Source organism: Mastigoproctus giganteus, chromosome 8 (assembly GCF_048544385.1).
Source record: "Mastigoproctus giganteus isolate SK-2022 chromosome 8, ASM4854438v1, whole genome shotgun sequence".
In the NCBI taxonomy this organism is placed as follows: Eukaryota; Metazoa; Arthropoda; class Arachnida; order Uropygi; family Thelyphonidae; genus Mastigoproctus; species Mastigoproctus giganteus.
This window is the reverse complement of record NC_143582.1, coordinates 209,319,342-209,336,629: the sequence shown is the minus strand read 5'-3', so window position 1 is coordinate 209,336,629 and position 17,288 is coordinate 209,319,342. Positions and strand designations below refer to the sequence as shown.

Below are 17,288 nucleotides of genomic sequence, written 5' to 3'. Positions count from 1 at the left end.
AATAACTTTTAATTAATACTTCTTTGATTTGTTTATGAATAGTGCTATATTTCTTTTTTTTTTTATTTCTCTGAGGAAGAGAAGTTGATGTCATTTTATTGTAAGGAAATGCCTGCATACAAAGAAGTATTTAGGGACATTTAGACTTATTTGCCTTGGATGGCATGGCACACAATTCACAGGGCTCACACCACAATCAGTTTACTAATACCTAATTAATAATTTATTTTTTTATTTTTTTTTTATGAAAACCCCAAACACAAGAGGTATTAGAACCTATAGTACTTAGTACTTTGGCACCTCTGTAGCCAGGTGGGAAGGAGCAGCAGTGCGTGGCACACGCTTCCTGATTACACCGGGGTTCGAGCCCATCACCACCAAATATGGAGGATGCAGAAAAGTCAGGGAATGACCACCGCATATTCACGGAGCAATATGGCCTTAGTTGCTAATGCTCCTAAAAAAAAACCAAAACAACAAGCAACAACAACTTAGTACTGTGCTTGGGTTGGAGGTTGAGGAGACGAGAGAAGGTATTTGTTGACATTAAATTTGAACTTCTGTAGACTGTCATTTTCAGGAAATACATATACAATTAATAAAATATACAATACAAAATTAATAAAATGCTGAAAAGAATTAAAATTACAGTGAATGTAAAAAAAGGACATGTGAACAACAATAAGACACATACACTAGAACAGGATATTCTGAACCAAGCTGGCGTGGGGGCTTTACTTAAATTTTATAATTCTCCTCTCAACCCTAATTTTGTTGGCAAAAGCAAATACAGTGGATTCTGGTTATTTGGGCCACCGGTTAATCGGGGCAGCCGTTTATTTGGGGCAAATCTTAAAAAACAGAACCCAATCGAGAAAATAACCAGGGTTTACTTCGCTTAATTGGGAGACAAAATGCCGTTTAATCAGGGCAGGAGACCGCAGCACTGGAGATTGCCCTTCGATTGTCTCCAACCGTACCACGTAGTTTGGTCGGATTTCTAGAGGTCACAACCATAAAACAATAAAAACAATTAGCGGTCACCTGTTTATTGGGCTTTTCTGTTAGTGCAATCTATCATAAACGGATAGTAAACTCGATCTTATTGAATTTGTGATAATACTGACAGCTGGAATTCTGTGGGTTATTATGGTAAAATGTGTTTACACTTTCATGGAATCTTCAATCATATAAAAAAAATAATTTTCAGAATCTTTTCTTCATTCCTATTTTTAAAGCTTTGTAACTCATTACTCCGTTCCTACTTGTGCGTATTGTGTTACTTGCAATTTGTGTGTGTGCCGTGTTTTTTGTTATTGATTGCTTATTTTTTTACTGTTTTAAATTTTAACCTCCACCCACAAATGTCAGTGAACAGAAATGTCAACTAGTTTAGTTAGTACATACATATTACAGTACGTATTAATTATTCCGATTATCACGTATATTCTTCCGAATTTCATGTATCATTTAATTTTTTAATTGGTAAGGTAATAAAGGGTAAATTTTTGCTTAATATATCTTTACTTTTATAGCCTGTGGATAATATTCCTCCTATTTTCGCTAATTAGAATCGCTGTTTAAAAGAATTAAAATTCAATTCACAAACATGATCACAATGACCGGCGCTTACTGCACATCGTATAGTGAACGGTACTTTACTATGGTGACTTCGTCATAATGTGATTTGATTGTACAATGAACCAATTGTAAAGGGGAGGTACATTGTATTTTTAACTACTGTATTTACGTGAAACTTCGGATAATTGGAGCAGCTGCTTAATTGGGTCAAAATGCACTAGTTCCGATGTGTCCCAAATAACCAGAATCGACTGTATATAATTACACTTCCTGTTTACATTTTAAAGAGAATTTTGCTTGCTCAAGACTGCTTGAATAATTGTAATCTTATATTTCATATCATCTTTGAAAAGAAGAGGATCTGTGCTCAACTTGTTAATTTTAGTGATAGGCCAGGAAACATCCTGTCTGTGAACTTCAGTCTACTATTTAACAGAGTTAGAGATGTGCCTAGCCTATCTTTAGGAGGGATTTTCGATCTGATAATCTCCCCAAATAATGGCACAGGTCAGCTATTATACTATTTCACAAGTTAGGGACTTGGCCAGAAGAAGACCTGAAATTGTTGTAAACTCAAAATTATTAAGCATCAGTATGCATAATAGTGAATAGGAAAAACCACTTTGTACATTCTTCCATTTTAACATATTGTATTCAGTAAGCAATATCCTTTTAATGTTTTAACAGGCAGTCATAGACAAATTTCTGAGGAATATAGAATCAAGGAGAAAAGAGATGATAATGTGTACTTTATGTTAACTCTACATTGGGCACATAGATTAAATTTTGTTTAATAATCTGTAATTTCTGAATAGAGAGAACTTTTAAGTGAGTGAATTAGAATCAAAAAGCCATTTTTGATTGACAATAAGTCAAGGTTTTTGTGAGCAGAGACTTTCGGAATAACCACAAGGTCAAGAACAAGAGAAAATGGATGGAAATGTGTTATGTATTTTTTAATGGTAATATGTGCCAACTTTGCAGAATTTAGTTGGACCATATTTGGAGAAATAGTTTTTTACTAGAGGTAAAATGCTGAGTTAACTGATTTAACTGAATTAACTTGTTAATGGCTTTCACACTGTTTCATGGAATGGATCAGATCTTGAGGTCATTCGCATATGCAATAAGGTACCTTTTGAACCAAGAGACATTGAACCAAGATACCTTTTGAACCAAGAGAGAGAGAGAGACATGTGTCAAAGCAGAAAAAAAAAAAGCCAAAGGACCTTAGTGGGGAGCAGTTCACATAGGTACTCACTGAGTCAAAGGCAGAAGCAAGGTATAAAAAGACCTGGGCTTAAATTGAATTGTGCATTTTGATTAACTGCTTCTATAACAAGAAAGGAAGTTTCCAAGCAGTTGGTGACTTTTGAAGATAGTTAAATATATGTCGAAATGATAGGAAAGAATCTGTTTAAGAACAGATTCTTCCCTATTATTCAAATGTCCCTTCTTCCCTAAAGAAATATCACTTGTATTTATTTTACTGTACTTTTCTTAAGAGAAGTTCTGTTCCTTGTTCTCATAGGATTCTTCCATGTGGACAGTAAGACTGATGAGAATAGATGGATGTTTGTTTCCATTGTGGTGTAATATAGCTTTTAGGCTTAATTTTGAAGAGCTGATGAAAAGTGTACATTCTTCTAGTTTATGCTCTCTTCTAAGGGCATCAAGTGGTCCATCAGCATCATTACAGTAGCAAAGTACATTCCATAGCAAAATATGAAGAAAGCTCTCTTTTGTCATTTATGAAATATAGGATTAAAGAGGCCTATGCGCTCTGGATTCATTATTAATATTGAATTACTGTGGACACAGAGTGAAACAGAGACAGAATAAATTTTGACCAGTTTAATAATAGGAAAAACACATGCATATATTAGATTAGATACATACAGAAAAAGCTTTTGGTTAATTTGTTAACTTTCCTCAGTCAAACTGACAGTTAAGAGTGGAACATGAGGGCGTGTACTGCCAATCATGTACGCAAACTGTGTGATTAATTGTTGTTGTTGGATGTTGAAGCCCGTGACTGTGATGCATGTGGACATTGCCAATGTTTGTTATTAATCAAAATGGTTGTTTCAATGATAGGGTGGACATGACGTCCACTGCTCCTGTTGACCGAGGTATTAGAGCAGGTGATGTTCAATGACTCCAACCAGGCATATCGTCGGTAGTGGTGGGACCTATCTACATCACGACATCGCGGTGTGGGTCAATGTCATGGTGGGTTGCCTAAACATGTTTGGCAATGGCTGAGTGTTCTACATCCGTTACGCGGATCGCTCTTTCGTGTTCCGAAAGACGTTTTCCCACTCTTTTCCTCTTGTATATTAATGACCTTCTTCCATTGACTGGAAATCCTATCCATAGTTTTGCCGATGATAGTACATTGCATTCCACTTTCCATTTTGAGAAATCTGCCCTGCTCAATCAGCTTAAACTTTTCGTAAATCTGCTACCAATTCCTTAAATGCCAATCTCCAGGTAATTCTCCAGTGGGGCAAAGACAACTTAGTTGATTTCAATCCTTCTAAAACTCAGTCTTGTCTTATATCTCGCAAAAAGGATTCTTCTGCTCCTATGCTTATCTTTGGTGACACTCCGATTTCTAGGCAAAATGATATATCTCTTTTGGGAATTACCCTGACTTCTAATCTCTCTTGGCACAAGCACATTACAAATATTGCTTCCTCTGCATCTAGAAAACTTGGTTTTCTCTTTCACTCTCGGTGTTACTTTTCTTCCAAACAGCTGTTCACTCTGTACAAATTGCAAATCCGCCCTACCATGGAGTGGCGGATTTAGCACTTGAGAGGCCCCAGGCGCAATTCAATTTTGAGGCCCTCCGCTAAATATTTTCAGTACCACTACATTGTGCACACGTTTTTACTATAGCACGCGCTCTAAATTTGGTGTTGCAGTTTTAATCATTTTGGTTGCGTAATTCTTTCATACATATTTTAACTAATGTTTAAATGAAAAAAATGACACAACTACCATCCCTCCCAAATCTAACATTAATACACAAAAACAACAAATCTCCAAACCAATGTTCATGTGCATAATTAAAAGAAATTTATTGCTTTTATAATTATTACTACTGGGGAACTGGCAGATCGACTACATAAATGTAGTCATCTGGTGTACCCACACAAATTAATTTCCTTAAATTTCCCAGTCCATTGTTAGCGTTCTACATACACATTATTTGGCATGGCACATTATCAACTTTCTATTCCTTATACTGTAGATATAAATATATTAGGTGGCCGTCAACAAGGTTGATGGCCACCAGTTTGGGAAGCACTGTCGTAGACAACAGTAAAAACATTATTAAAAATAAAAATATTATGGAATCTCTAAACAAAGAACAGGATCTAGTGGAAATTTGACTCATTTCTGAAACGCAGCTGATAAAATGATTTTCAAATAACGCGAGAAAAAAATTAATTCCCAATTATCACTTGCTATAAATGCCACACCTTGTCAAACAATTCAGTTTTGATAAATACATAAGAAATACATAAGATATTACAGATACTTACTTGATAACAAAACAAAACTACTCCTACACAAAAAGCCGTGAATTAGGGTTGAATTTGAAAGTGTCTGCAATTCTGCCCAGACACGATAGGAGGGAGTATATGATGAGAGCCCTGTCGATCAATTCGGCCCTGGAAAGATTGTGCAGGGCTCAAGGGGTAGAATTTTTTTCAGCCTGGTCTGTACTTGTTAACAGGCTGCTTCTACAGGGATGGGATACACTTAAATAGAAAGGGTGCAAGAATGTTTGCTGATGCTATCGAGGCAGTGTTAGGTGGTTCGGAAAACTGCTAGATTGGGGGGATACAAGGACTAATAGATTAACAGTAGCCACTGGCAGAGGAGAAAGTGATTCTTGCACTGCTTCTATTGGAATGAGCAGCAGCCTGGAAAATAAGATGCAGGATATTTCAGAGACTGCTGGGAATCATGGGGGCACAGGTGAACACATGGGTTGTGTTAGGGTGGCTAAGAGGAAGAGCAGGTGCATGTATACTTGCGTGTACACCAATGCTAGGAGTTTAGTAAATAAATTTGATGAATTTGAGGTATTGCTCAAAACATCAAAGGCAGATATTGTTGGGATTTCAGAGATGTGGTGTCACACAGATATAAGGAATGCAGAACTGGAATTTGGGGAGTACAATGTCTACAGAAAGGATAGACAGGATAGGAAGGGAGGAGGGGTTATGCTATTAGTTAAGAAACACATAAAATCCAAGGAAGTGAAGCCAGTCGACATCGCTGGACAGTGCAGTGTCGAGTCAGTTTGGTGTGACATAAGCATTGGGAGATCAAAATTGAGAGTAGGAGTGTGCTATAGGCCTAATGACTCTGATGAGTATAATAAGGAACTGTACAGAGAAATAGAGTGGGCCAGTAAATCAGAGAGTCTTATAATGGGGGATTTTAATTTCCCAGATATTGACTGGAATTTGGGGGCTGGTCACTCACACACTAGCAAGGCTTTTGTGGATTTATTGGATGATTGTTTTCTACATCAGCATGTTCGGGAGGCAACTAGAGGGAGTAATACTCTTGATTTGATTATCAGTAGTGATTCTTTATGCATTAAGATTCTGCAAATAAATGAACCACTAGGTGGCAGTGATCACAGTGTTCTGAAGTGGGAGTTACTCAAAGAGGTAACTACCATTAGGGGTAAAGGGAAGGGGTATTGCTTTCGTAAAGGCGACTACGATGGACTGAGACAGTATTTAAATTCTATACAGTGGGATCAACTGATGATGTTACCAACAGCAAATTCAAAATGGGAAGCATTCAAAGAACTTATCTTGGAAGCTACTAGGCTTTACATACCAACTAAGAAATATTGTTCAAGGTTTAGGCCTAAATGGATGTCAGATGAACTAATGAGGCATATGGCAGAGAAGAAAAATGTATGGGATACATACAAATTAACACGTGACATAGAAGCATATGATAGATACAAGTTGATCTGTAACCAAGTTACAAAGGAGGTTAGGCAGGCGAAGGCAGATTACAAGAGATCCTTGGCAAGGGATGCAAAGAAAAACAGCAAAGAGTTCTTTACCTATGTAAACACTAGAAGGAAGGAGATGAATCAGATTGGTCCACTTGATATCGATGGGTCAACTGTTGATGACCCTGCTCAGGTAGCTAACAAACTAAATGAATATTTTGCATCGACATTCACACATGAGGAGTTATTCAGCGAGGGGAATGCCAGAGGTGTATTCAACTCTAGCAGTAAGCTAGAGAATCTTGTAATAACTGAGAGTAAAGTGGAGGAGAAATTGTTGAAGATAAACACAAGAAAGGCACCTGGGGTGGATGGGATCTATCCAGTTATATTAAAGGAGGCAGCAAAGGAAGTAAGCAAACCCTTAGCCATAATTATGAGAGCTTCCTTGGACTCAGGGGAGGTACCCATGGACTGGAGATGTGCAAATGTGACCCCAATTCACAAAGGAGGATCAAAGGCTGACACAAGTAATTATAGTCCAGTGAGTTTAACTTTTGTTCCCGGAAAATTAATGGAGGCACTGGTTAAAGAAGCACTGCAGGATCATCTAGACAAGACTTCAGTTATAGCTCGAACACAGCATGGTTTTGTTAAGGGGAAGTCTTGCCTGACCAATTTGATTGGATACTACGATGCAGTCACAAAAGAACTGGATGCAGGGAATAACTTTGATATTATATACTTGGATCTTAGAAAGGCTTTCGATACTGTTGCACATGGAAGACTGCTGCACAAATTGGAGCAGTGTGGCATTGGAGGCAAATTGCTGCTATGGATAAAGGGGTAGTTGATGGGGAGAAGACAGAGAGTGGTAATCAATGGACACTGCTCATCGTGGACTAATGTTATTAGTGGAGTCCCTCAGGGTTCAGTGTTGGCTCCTTTATTGTTTTCTGTATTTATAAATGATATTGATGATGGTATATTAAGCTTAATGTCCAAGTTTGCAGACGATACGAAGGTTGGCAGGGTTGTCAAGGACACTACTGACACTGTGCTGCTGCAACAGGATCTGGAAAGGTTGAGCAGATGGGCTGAGAGGTGGGAAATGAAGTTTAACATTGACAAATGTAAAGTACTACATATGGGAAACAGCAACCCCAGAGCAACGTATCAACTCTGTGGTACTACACTGACAGTGGTAGAGAAAGAAAAGGACCTGGGGGTAATTGTGCAGGCAGATATGAAGTTCTCTGAGTAGTGCAGATGGGCTGCACTGCTCAGACGGGAGTGGTCAGGCCTCATTTCAAGAAGGATGTAGAGCTGCTAGAACGAGTACAGAGAAGGGCTGGCAACAAGATTAGTGAATGGAACAAAGGGGTGCTCTAAGAAGAAAGGCTTAAGTTTTGCGAATTACAGTGTCTCTAGACTAGGCACCAGCGAGGTGATCTGATAGAGGTGTACAAAGCCTTGAATGGTTTGAGCATGCTCAATGCTGATGGGATTCTTCCTCTTGCTCAGAATAATCACCTGAGAGGGCATAAATTCAAATTGAGGAAAGACAGATGTTAGGATAGATGTGCGGAAATTTGCCTTTAGCCAGCGGGTGGTTGGTAGGATGGAACAGACTTCCATCCCTTGTCGTGGATGTTGATAGCCTAAATAAGTTTAAGGCTCAGCTGGACAGGTATTTTGAATGAACAGAGGGGTGAAGTGGAAGTGGTTATTTTTTATTTATTTATTTTACTTTATTTTTTTTTTTTTTTGGCTGACGCTGCATAAGCTTGCTTTCTTGCATCAAATGCCTCTACTAATGCTAATACACTAAAACACCAAACTCTAGTAATTTGTAACAGATTCGTGAGTGAAATGTTAGTTCTGAAAGCTGTTAAAAAAGACTATGCTCTGTTACATATGAGCCAGCGCAGTAGTGATTTCAGAGGCTTTAAAAGACTACTGCTCTTGCTTATTGGTTCCCAATTAGCATTAGCATTAGCATTAGCATTAGCATTAGTAGAGGCATTTGATGCAAGAAAGCAAGCTTATGCAGCATCAGCCAAAAAAAAAAAAAAAAAAAAAAAAAAAGTAACATAAATAAATAAAAATAACCACTTCCACTTCACCCCTCTGTTCGTTCGAAATACCTGTCCAGCTGAGCCTTAAACTTATTTAGGCTATCAACTTCCACGACAAGGGATGGAAGTCTGTTCCACCCACCAACCACCCGCTGGCTAAAGGCAAATTTCCGCACATCTATCCTACATCTGTCTTTCCTCAATTTGAATTTATGCCCTCTCAGGTGATTTTTCTGAGCTAGAGGAAGAATCCCATCAGCATTGAGCATGCTCAAGCCATTCAAGGCTTTGTACACCTCTATCAGATCACCCCGCTGGTGCCTAGTTTCCAGACACTGTAATTTGCAAAACTTAAGCCTTTCTTCGTAAGAGAACCCCTTTGTCCCATTCACCAATCTAGTTGCCCTTCTCTGTACTCGTTCCAGCAGCTCTACATCCTTCCTGAAATGAGGCCTCCAGGCCTGTATACAGTACTCTAGGTGTGGCCTGACCATTGCCTTATACAAGGGAATAATCACCTCCTTATCCCTGCTAGAAAAATTTCTATATATCATTGACAATACACCATGAGCTACTCTTGCAGCTCGTCTGCACTGCTCAGAGAACTTCATATCTGCCTGCACCACCACCCCCAGGTCCCTTTCATTCTCTACCACTGTCAGTGTAGTACCACAGAGTTGATACGTTGCTCTGGGGTTGCTGTTTCCCATATGTAGTACTTTACATTTGTCAATGTTAAACTTCATTTGCCACCTCGAAGCCCATCTGCTCAACCTTTCCAAATCCTGTTGCAGCAGCATAGTGTCAGTAGTGTCCTTGACAACCCTGCCAACCTTTGTATCGTCTGCAAACTTGGACATTAAGCCTGATATACCATCATCAATATCATTTATAAATACAGAAAACAATAAAGGCCCCAATACTGAACCCTGAGGGACTCCACTAATAACATTAGTCCACGATGAGCAGTGTCCATTGATTACCACTCTCTGTCTTCTCCCCCTCAACCACCCCTTTATCCATAGCAGCAACTTGCCTCCAATGCCACACTGCTCCAATTTGTGCAGCAGTCTTCCATGTGCAACAGTATCAAAAGCCTTTCTAAGATCCAAATATATAATATCAAAGTTATTCCCTGCATCCAGTTCTTTTGTGACTGCATCATAGTATCCAATCAAATTGGTCAGGCAAGACTTCCCCTTAACAAAACCATGCTGTGTCCTAGCTATAACTGAAGTCTTGTCTAGATGATCCTGCAGTGCTTCTTTCACCAGTGCCTCCATTAATTTTCCGGGAACAGAAGTTAAACTCACAGGTCTATAATTACTTGTGTCAGCCTTTGATCCCCCTTTGTGAATTGGGGTCACATTTGCACATCTCCAGTCAATGGGTACCTCCCCTGAGTCCAAGGAAGCTCTCATAATTATGGCTAAGGGTTTGCTTACCTCCTTTGCTGCCTCCTTTAATATAACTGGATAGATCCCATCCACCCCAGGTGCCTTTCTTGTGTTTATCTTCAACAATTTCTCCTCCACTTTGCTCTCAGTTATTACAAGATTCTCTAGCTTACTGCTAGAGTTGAATACACCTCTGGCATTCCCCTCGCTGAATAACTCCTCATGTGTGAATGTCGATGCAAAATATTCATTTAGTTTGTTAGCTACCCGAGCAGGGTCATCAACAGTTGACCCATCGATCTCAAGTGGACCAATCTGATTCATCCCCTTCCTTCTAGAGTTTACATAAGTAAAGAACTCTTTGCTGTTTTTCTTCGCATCCCTTGCCAAGGATCTCTCGTAATCTGCCTTCGCCTGCCTAACCTCCTTTGTAACTTGGTTACAGATCAACTTGTATCTATCATAGGCATCCGTGTCACGTGTTAATTTGTATGTATCCCATGCATTTTTCTTCTCTGCCATATGCCTCATTAGTTCATCTGACAACCATTTAGGCCTAAACCTTGAACAATATTTCTTAGTTGGTATGTAAAGCCTAGTAGCTTCCACGATAAGTTCTTTGAATGCTTCCCATTTTGAATTTGCTGTTGGCAATATCATCAGTTGATCCCACTGTATAGAATTTAAATACTGTCTCAGTCCATTGTAGTCGCCTTTACGAAAGCAATACCCCTTCCCTTTACCCCTAATGGTAGTTACCTCTTTGAGTAACTCCCACTTCAGCACACTGTGATCACTGCCACCAAGTGGTTCATTTATCTGCAGATTCTGAATGCATGAAGAATCACTACTGATAATCAAATCAAGAGTATTACTCCCTCTAGTTGCCTCCCGAACATGCTGATGTAGAAAACAATCATCCAATAAATCCACAAAAGCCTTGCTACTGTGTGAGTGACCAGCCCCCAAATTCCAGTCAATATCTGGGAAATTAAAATCCCCCATTATAAGACTCTCTGATTTACTGGCCCACTCTATTTCTCCGAACAGTTTCTTATTATACTCATCAGAGTCATTAGGCCTATAGCACACTCCTACTCTCAATTTTGATCTCCCAATGCTTATGTCACACCAAACTGACTCGACACTGCACTGTCCAGCGATGTCGACTGGCTTCACTTCCTTGGATTTTATGTGTTTCTTAATTAATAGCATAACCCCTCCTCCCTTCCTATCCTGTCTATCCTTTCTGTACACATTGTACTCCCCAAATTCCAGTTCTGCATTTCTTATATCTGTGTGACACCACGTCTCTGAAATCCCCACAATATCTGCCTTTGATGTTTTGAGCAATACCTCAAATTCATCAAATTTATTGCAAATCAAATTATATCAAATTAGTTGCAAATAGTTTTGAACTGCCTCTGCGAACAAATCTAATATCGTTTCTTGAGCAATATCGTCACAGGGTTCTTCACTTGTGAAATTACCTCCACTAAGAAAAAAACTGAAAGTGTTTAATTTAAGCATTAATGATAATATGTATTCTACTTCAGATTCACTTAGTTCGCATAGATATTTCATATAATATGTAGGGATATTCGCATAAGAGTTTACTAACTTCTCATATTAAATTATAGTTTTATTCAGTAACGGTAATAAAGATGAGTGTAAATATTTAAAATGAAACAATTTTATTTTTTTTTTGAGACCTGAGATTTAAGGCCTCCTCGATTTAAATTTCCACATAGGCACACGAAGCGCCTGTGTGGAAATCTGCCACTGCTACCATGGAATATTGTTCCCACATCTGGGGTGGTGCCCCCAAAACCTCTCCGGCTTCTTGATTCCATTCAGAAGAGGGCAGTTAGGTTAATTAATGATTCATCTCTAACAGAGTCTCTCCACTCGCTGTCCTGTAGAAGCCAACATCCATTTACTGTCCAACTTCAAACTCACAGAACCAACTTTTCTTCTTCCTCATTTATTCATTCAACTGCCATTTTCTGGAACAACCTTCCTTCGTACATATTTCCTGAAAATTACAGTCTACAGAAGTTCAAGTCGAGTGTCAACAAATATCTTCTTTCATCTTCTCAACCTTCAACCCAAGCACGGTACTAAGTACTATAGGTTCTAATACCTCTTGTGTTTGGGGTTTACATAAAAAAAAAAAAAAAAAAAAGAAAAGCCCCCCTGCTACAATTTGACAACCTTCTAGCATTTTCAATCCTTAATAACTCCTCATGTGTGAATGTAGATGCAAAATACAGACATGCATAAGTTTGCCTTCAGCCAGTGGGTGGTTGATTGTTGGAATGTACTTGTATTTGTTCTTGTAGAAGTGGGTAATTTGAATAAATTCAAAGAATAACTAGAGAAACTATTACATGGACAGGTGATGTGGGAAGGGTTTTTTTTTTTGCCAATATTGTATAAGCTTGCTTTCTTGCATTATTTTCCACTACTAATACTGATATTCTTTTGAATTAAGTTCACCTCCCTTAATCATCAGTAGTAGTTAAGAAATGTCATATGGTTATCAGACTTTGGTGATGAAGTTTTTTTTATGCACAAAATCATTAAATCGACACTGGATTTGTTGTAGCTTTGCCCATTTCCTGTCTGCCATTTTGGTGAACATGTAATTCGCACAACATTGAATGGCACCCTTTGACCTAGTAATTGAATTAAAATGTATCCTGAAAAGGAATAATGTTTATAATAAGAATTAGATTATTCCATTGTTACCACTATTATTTATCGTCAGCATCATCATGGGTTGGCATAGTGGTTAATGACAGTATTTATGGTCTGCTTTTCCAATAATAATATAATCTTTATTGTGTACAAAGGATGTATACAATTTACCCTTCACGGCAGGAATGCCAGGGGCTTCACATTGGCTAACACCTGTATAAATTAGTTGGAAGGGCTGAAAAGCAGCAGTTCAGGTTTAACATTGATAAATGCATACATTTGGCTAGGATTAATCATAAAATAACATACCAATTGGTACTACTACACCCAAGATGGTGGAGAATGAAAGAGACCTAGGGGTAATTGTACAGTCTCAAATGAATTTCTCTGAACAGTGCAGACAGACTGCTAGAACATCATGAGTTTCTGTCAATGATATCAGGAATTTTACCAGCAGGGACAAACAAGTTATTATCCCGTTGTATAAGGCAATGAGACATTGTATAACAATTGAATAATCCACACCTTGAACACTGTATGCATGTTTGGAAGCCTTGTTTGGGAGAAGATGTAGATTTGTTGGAATGAATGTAGAGAAGAAAAAGAATATTAGGCAGGAGCACAAAATGGTGTGCAAGCCAAAAAATACTCTGTGATTGCAGCAATTGGAAACTAGGTACCTGCAAGAAAACTTGATTAAAATGTTTAAGGGTTTAATCAGAGTGAGTAAATGCTGATGCCATCCTTATTCTTTCTTGGATGCCATACACAAGTGGACATAAATTTAAATTGTGAAAGGATGGTTGCAAGTTAGATGTGGAGAAATTTTCTTTCATCCAAAAATAATTGATTGTCAGAATGAGCTTCCACCTGGTGTTATGGAAGTGGGTAGTTTGAAAAAATTTAAAGGATTATACAAATTATTAGAAGGGATCAACAAATGCTGTATAAGCTTGCTTTCTTCACATCATTTTGCCAATACTAATATATTAGTAAAACCCAGTTGTATCTCAGTATGAGGTGTAAGGGGTAGACTCTTTGCCATGTCATATAATTTTGGGTTAGATTTGGTTCATTTATTTAGTGTTGGGATATCTAAGGCTACAAGAGTATTATAATTATATCAGACCTTATATATTTAAACTATTATCAATTTTGTAACAAATGTTATTTCAGAATAATATATATGGAATCATCAGTATATACTCTTGAAGAATATATTTTTTAAAATTTTATTTTTATTGTAATACACTAATGTGTGGTGACCAGATAAATTTATCAAGTGAATATGTCTTATTGGCAGGTTTCTCGCTGTGGAATGATATACATGGAGCCATCTGCCCTTGGTTGGAGACCTTTCTTGACATCTTGGCTAAATACATTGCCTGCTGTACTTGATAACCACAGAGAACTTTTAACTGATTTATTTGAGTATTTCTGTCCTCATCTTATAATGTATGTCGTTAAATGTTCTGTTAAGGTATATCGGTGTTTTAAATTTCTTTTAAACTTTTGTTCAGCTTTAACATATTTTTACTATATTTTTATATAGAGTGGCCTGAAAGCTATATTAATTTTGCTTCAATTTTGAAAAATATTAGCTTCTTTCATTTAAAGTGTTGCAGAGTGATATCACAAATCAGTGATTGATTTGTTGTGATTTTCTGAACAGTGAACATCATTTCCAATTGATGCCAGCATAATGCAACTTTTAGGCCATCTCTATATCAGTTTGTCAAAACAATGATTTGTTTGTTTGTCTATTTAAATTTGGATTATAACTTGGAAGTAACTAGGCATCTTTTCTACGTTGAGTAGTTTGATAAGTGATTTTAATTTATTTTATATAATAAGTTAGATTTTATATAATAGTATTTTTAAAATTTGACTATAAAATTATAGGGAAATTATCTTTTTATTTGAATTCTGAAAAGAATTGGAAATCAGAGAATGAATTATTAACTTGCAAAAAAAAATAACAAGAATTCTGAGATTTATTGAGAACAGTGATATAAAGTATTATTGATTGTAAACTTTATTAATATATTTCAAATGGAAGCAGCTGAGCTTATTACAAATGCTTGTGTAGAGGGTATCTCTTTCAGTGCTGATTTTGAATGTGCAGCCTGTTTTTTCAAAGCACTCTCAGTTCAAAAGATATTTCATATTTTAATTTTTATGTACTTAGACCAAAACCTATCTGTTCATATTAGTTGCTACTGATTGAAACATTCTGGAGTCAGAAATTTATACTGCAGTAGTCAGTTTCTAGACTATTGTACTTCCACCTGCACCCTGCATATCAGATAGATATATAAAGAAAACCTCCTAGACAAGTCAAACAGTCAGAGTTATGTGTGTGAGTTAAGATTATATATTAGTAAACTACAATAGGCACTGCTCTTCTTGGACCAATGATATTAGCATAATCCACCAGGGTTCAGTGCTCAGCTCATTGTTGTTTTCTATATTTATTAATGATATCGATGAAGGCACATCAGGGTTAATGTCTAGGTTTGTAGATGTAGATAATATGAATGTTGGCCGGGTAGTTAATCAGAGTAATCAGTGTATGCTACTGCAGCAAAATCTAGACAAATTAGGCAGATGAGCTGAGAAGTGACAATTGAAGTTTAATATTGACAAATGCAAGATAATTCATATGGGTAGCAGTAATCCCAGATTAATATACCAACTGTATGGTACCACACTCAGGGTAGTGCAGAATGATAAAGACCTGGCAGAAATTGTGCAGTCAGATATCAAGCAGTGGAGACAGGCTGCCAAAACAGCTCTTTATTTTTTTTTTGGTTAGTTGTTGGCGCATCGGCTTCTGTGGCCATAATGCACCTTCCAAAGTTTTTGCATTTTACACTGATCCAAGCTCAAGGCGGGATTCAAACCCCCGACCTTTTGGTTGCCAGGCAGGCACTTTACCCACCTGACTAGCCCGGTCGGCCCAAGACAGCTCATAGGGCTCTGTCAATGATATACAGGAATTTTGCCAGAAATTTTGAGGAGCTGATTATTCCATTGTATAAAGCAATGTTTAGGCTACCACTTGAGTTAAGAAGGTCACTAAATAAGAGTCTTGGCCTCCTTAACTGCATATAATCACATAATTTTAGGTTTTCTCCAGTTAATTTTGTGATCTTTAAGATTTATAGTAAATTACATATCAGTTCTTTGAAGCAGTTTATTCTTAATTATTGTTATTGTGTTGTATATTAGCTTTTAGCACAATCATAATTAATTCAGAACTGATTTTCTTCAGTAAATAAAGACTTATCTGTGAATTATCCTTCGTACTTAGAAACGTTTCAGGTTTCCATCTTTATATGCAACAAAATTATAGGGGGTTAGAGGGGGGGGGAACTATGGCAGTAAAATTATATATATATATAAAAAAATCCAGTAAACTTCCCCAGTGCTTAATTAAAATGAGTTATCTTTTCAGGTTATTTCCATTATTTCTCCACAATTGTGGAGTAACAGTGGTTTAACTTGTATTTATCTCTTAACAATAAACTTCATTTTCCATTTCATTTTATTTCATATAACATAAAAACAATGCTAAGGTTGACCATAAAATAAGAAAAAAACAAGAAGAAGGTGATGGAACTGTGAAGGAAGTTTATAGCAATGTGCCTTCTGTATACAATAAAGGGTTCTTCTTCTATATGCATACAGGAGCAATCCCAAGTAGAGGCCCTAGCTCTCTCCCCATATGATCAAAGTAATGTAGATTTTTTTATTGCCACATGATTATTAATAATAAAGAAAGAATACAGCTTTAGCACCCTTTAACTGCATTAGCCCCTCCTTTAGAAAATCTTGGTATTCCCACTGTGTACACACAAACAACAAGATTTTGACTATTCTCTTAGGTCTCACCTTAATTTGGTGTGGTTACATATGGCAATCTTCAAAGTGTTATGAATACAAATCCAAAATATGTCTGTGGAAAACATAAATTAGTCAAAAATACAAAAATCTGCAGAGTACTGACATTCCTGCTTACAACACTGTATAAGTGGTATTTACTAATGAGTCTACCACTCAGTTTGGGAATTACTGTCAACTAATAGCACACATACATAGGCCTAAATAACAATTTACAAGTGCCTGATTAATGTTTTTTCATTTAACTGGTTACTTAAGCCAATATTTATTGAGGCATAACCATTAGCATGCATTTTAGTCATCAAAATTATTTGTTATTAAAGGAAATAATGATTTAAATTTAATGTAAAAATGATTTTAATACATCTTGTGTAATTTGTGAAAGTCATAGTATAGAATTGTTTAGTTGTGGTTTTTCCTGTTTTATGAATATATGTGTTCACCCCTCTAACCAAAGAGGAAGAAGCTTCTCAGAAACACTTGGGAATGCTTAACTGCAATAATTTCAGATGAATTTTAATGACTGAATTTTCCCTAGCATTATGCAATCCAAGTATTCATTCTGTCACTGTGTTGCTCCACTCAAGAGGTGCCTCCGTAGCCAGGTGGGCAGGAGCAGCAGTGCGTAACACG

General features: G+C 37.2%; 1 protein-coding gene across 1 annotated transcript in view; it reads left to right on the top strand.

Moving 5' to 3' along the window:
- Positions 1-17,288, top strand: part of Dhc36C (Dynein heavy chain at 36C) — a 592,122-nt gene that overhangs the window by 142,996 nt on the left and 431,838 nt on the right. The window contains exon 20 of the mRNA XM_090380456.1: positions 14,056-14,232. Within this exon, the coding sequence (XP_090236582.1) occupies positions 14,056-14,232 (177 nt within the window). The remainder of the gene's footprint in view (positions 1-14,055; positions 14,233-17,288) is intronic.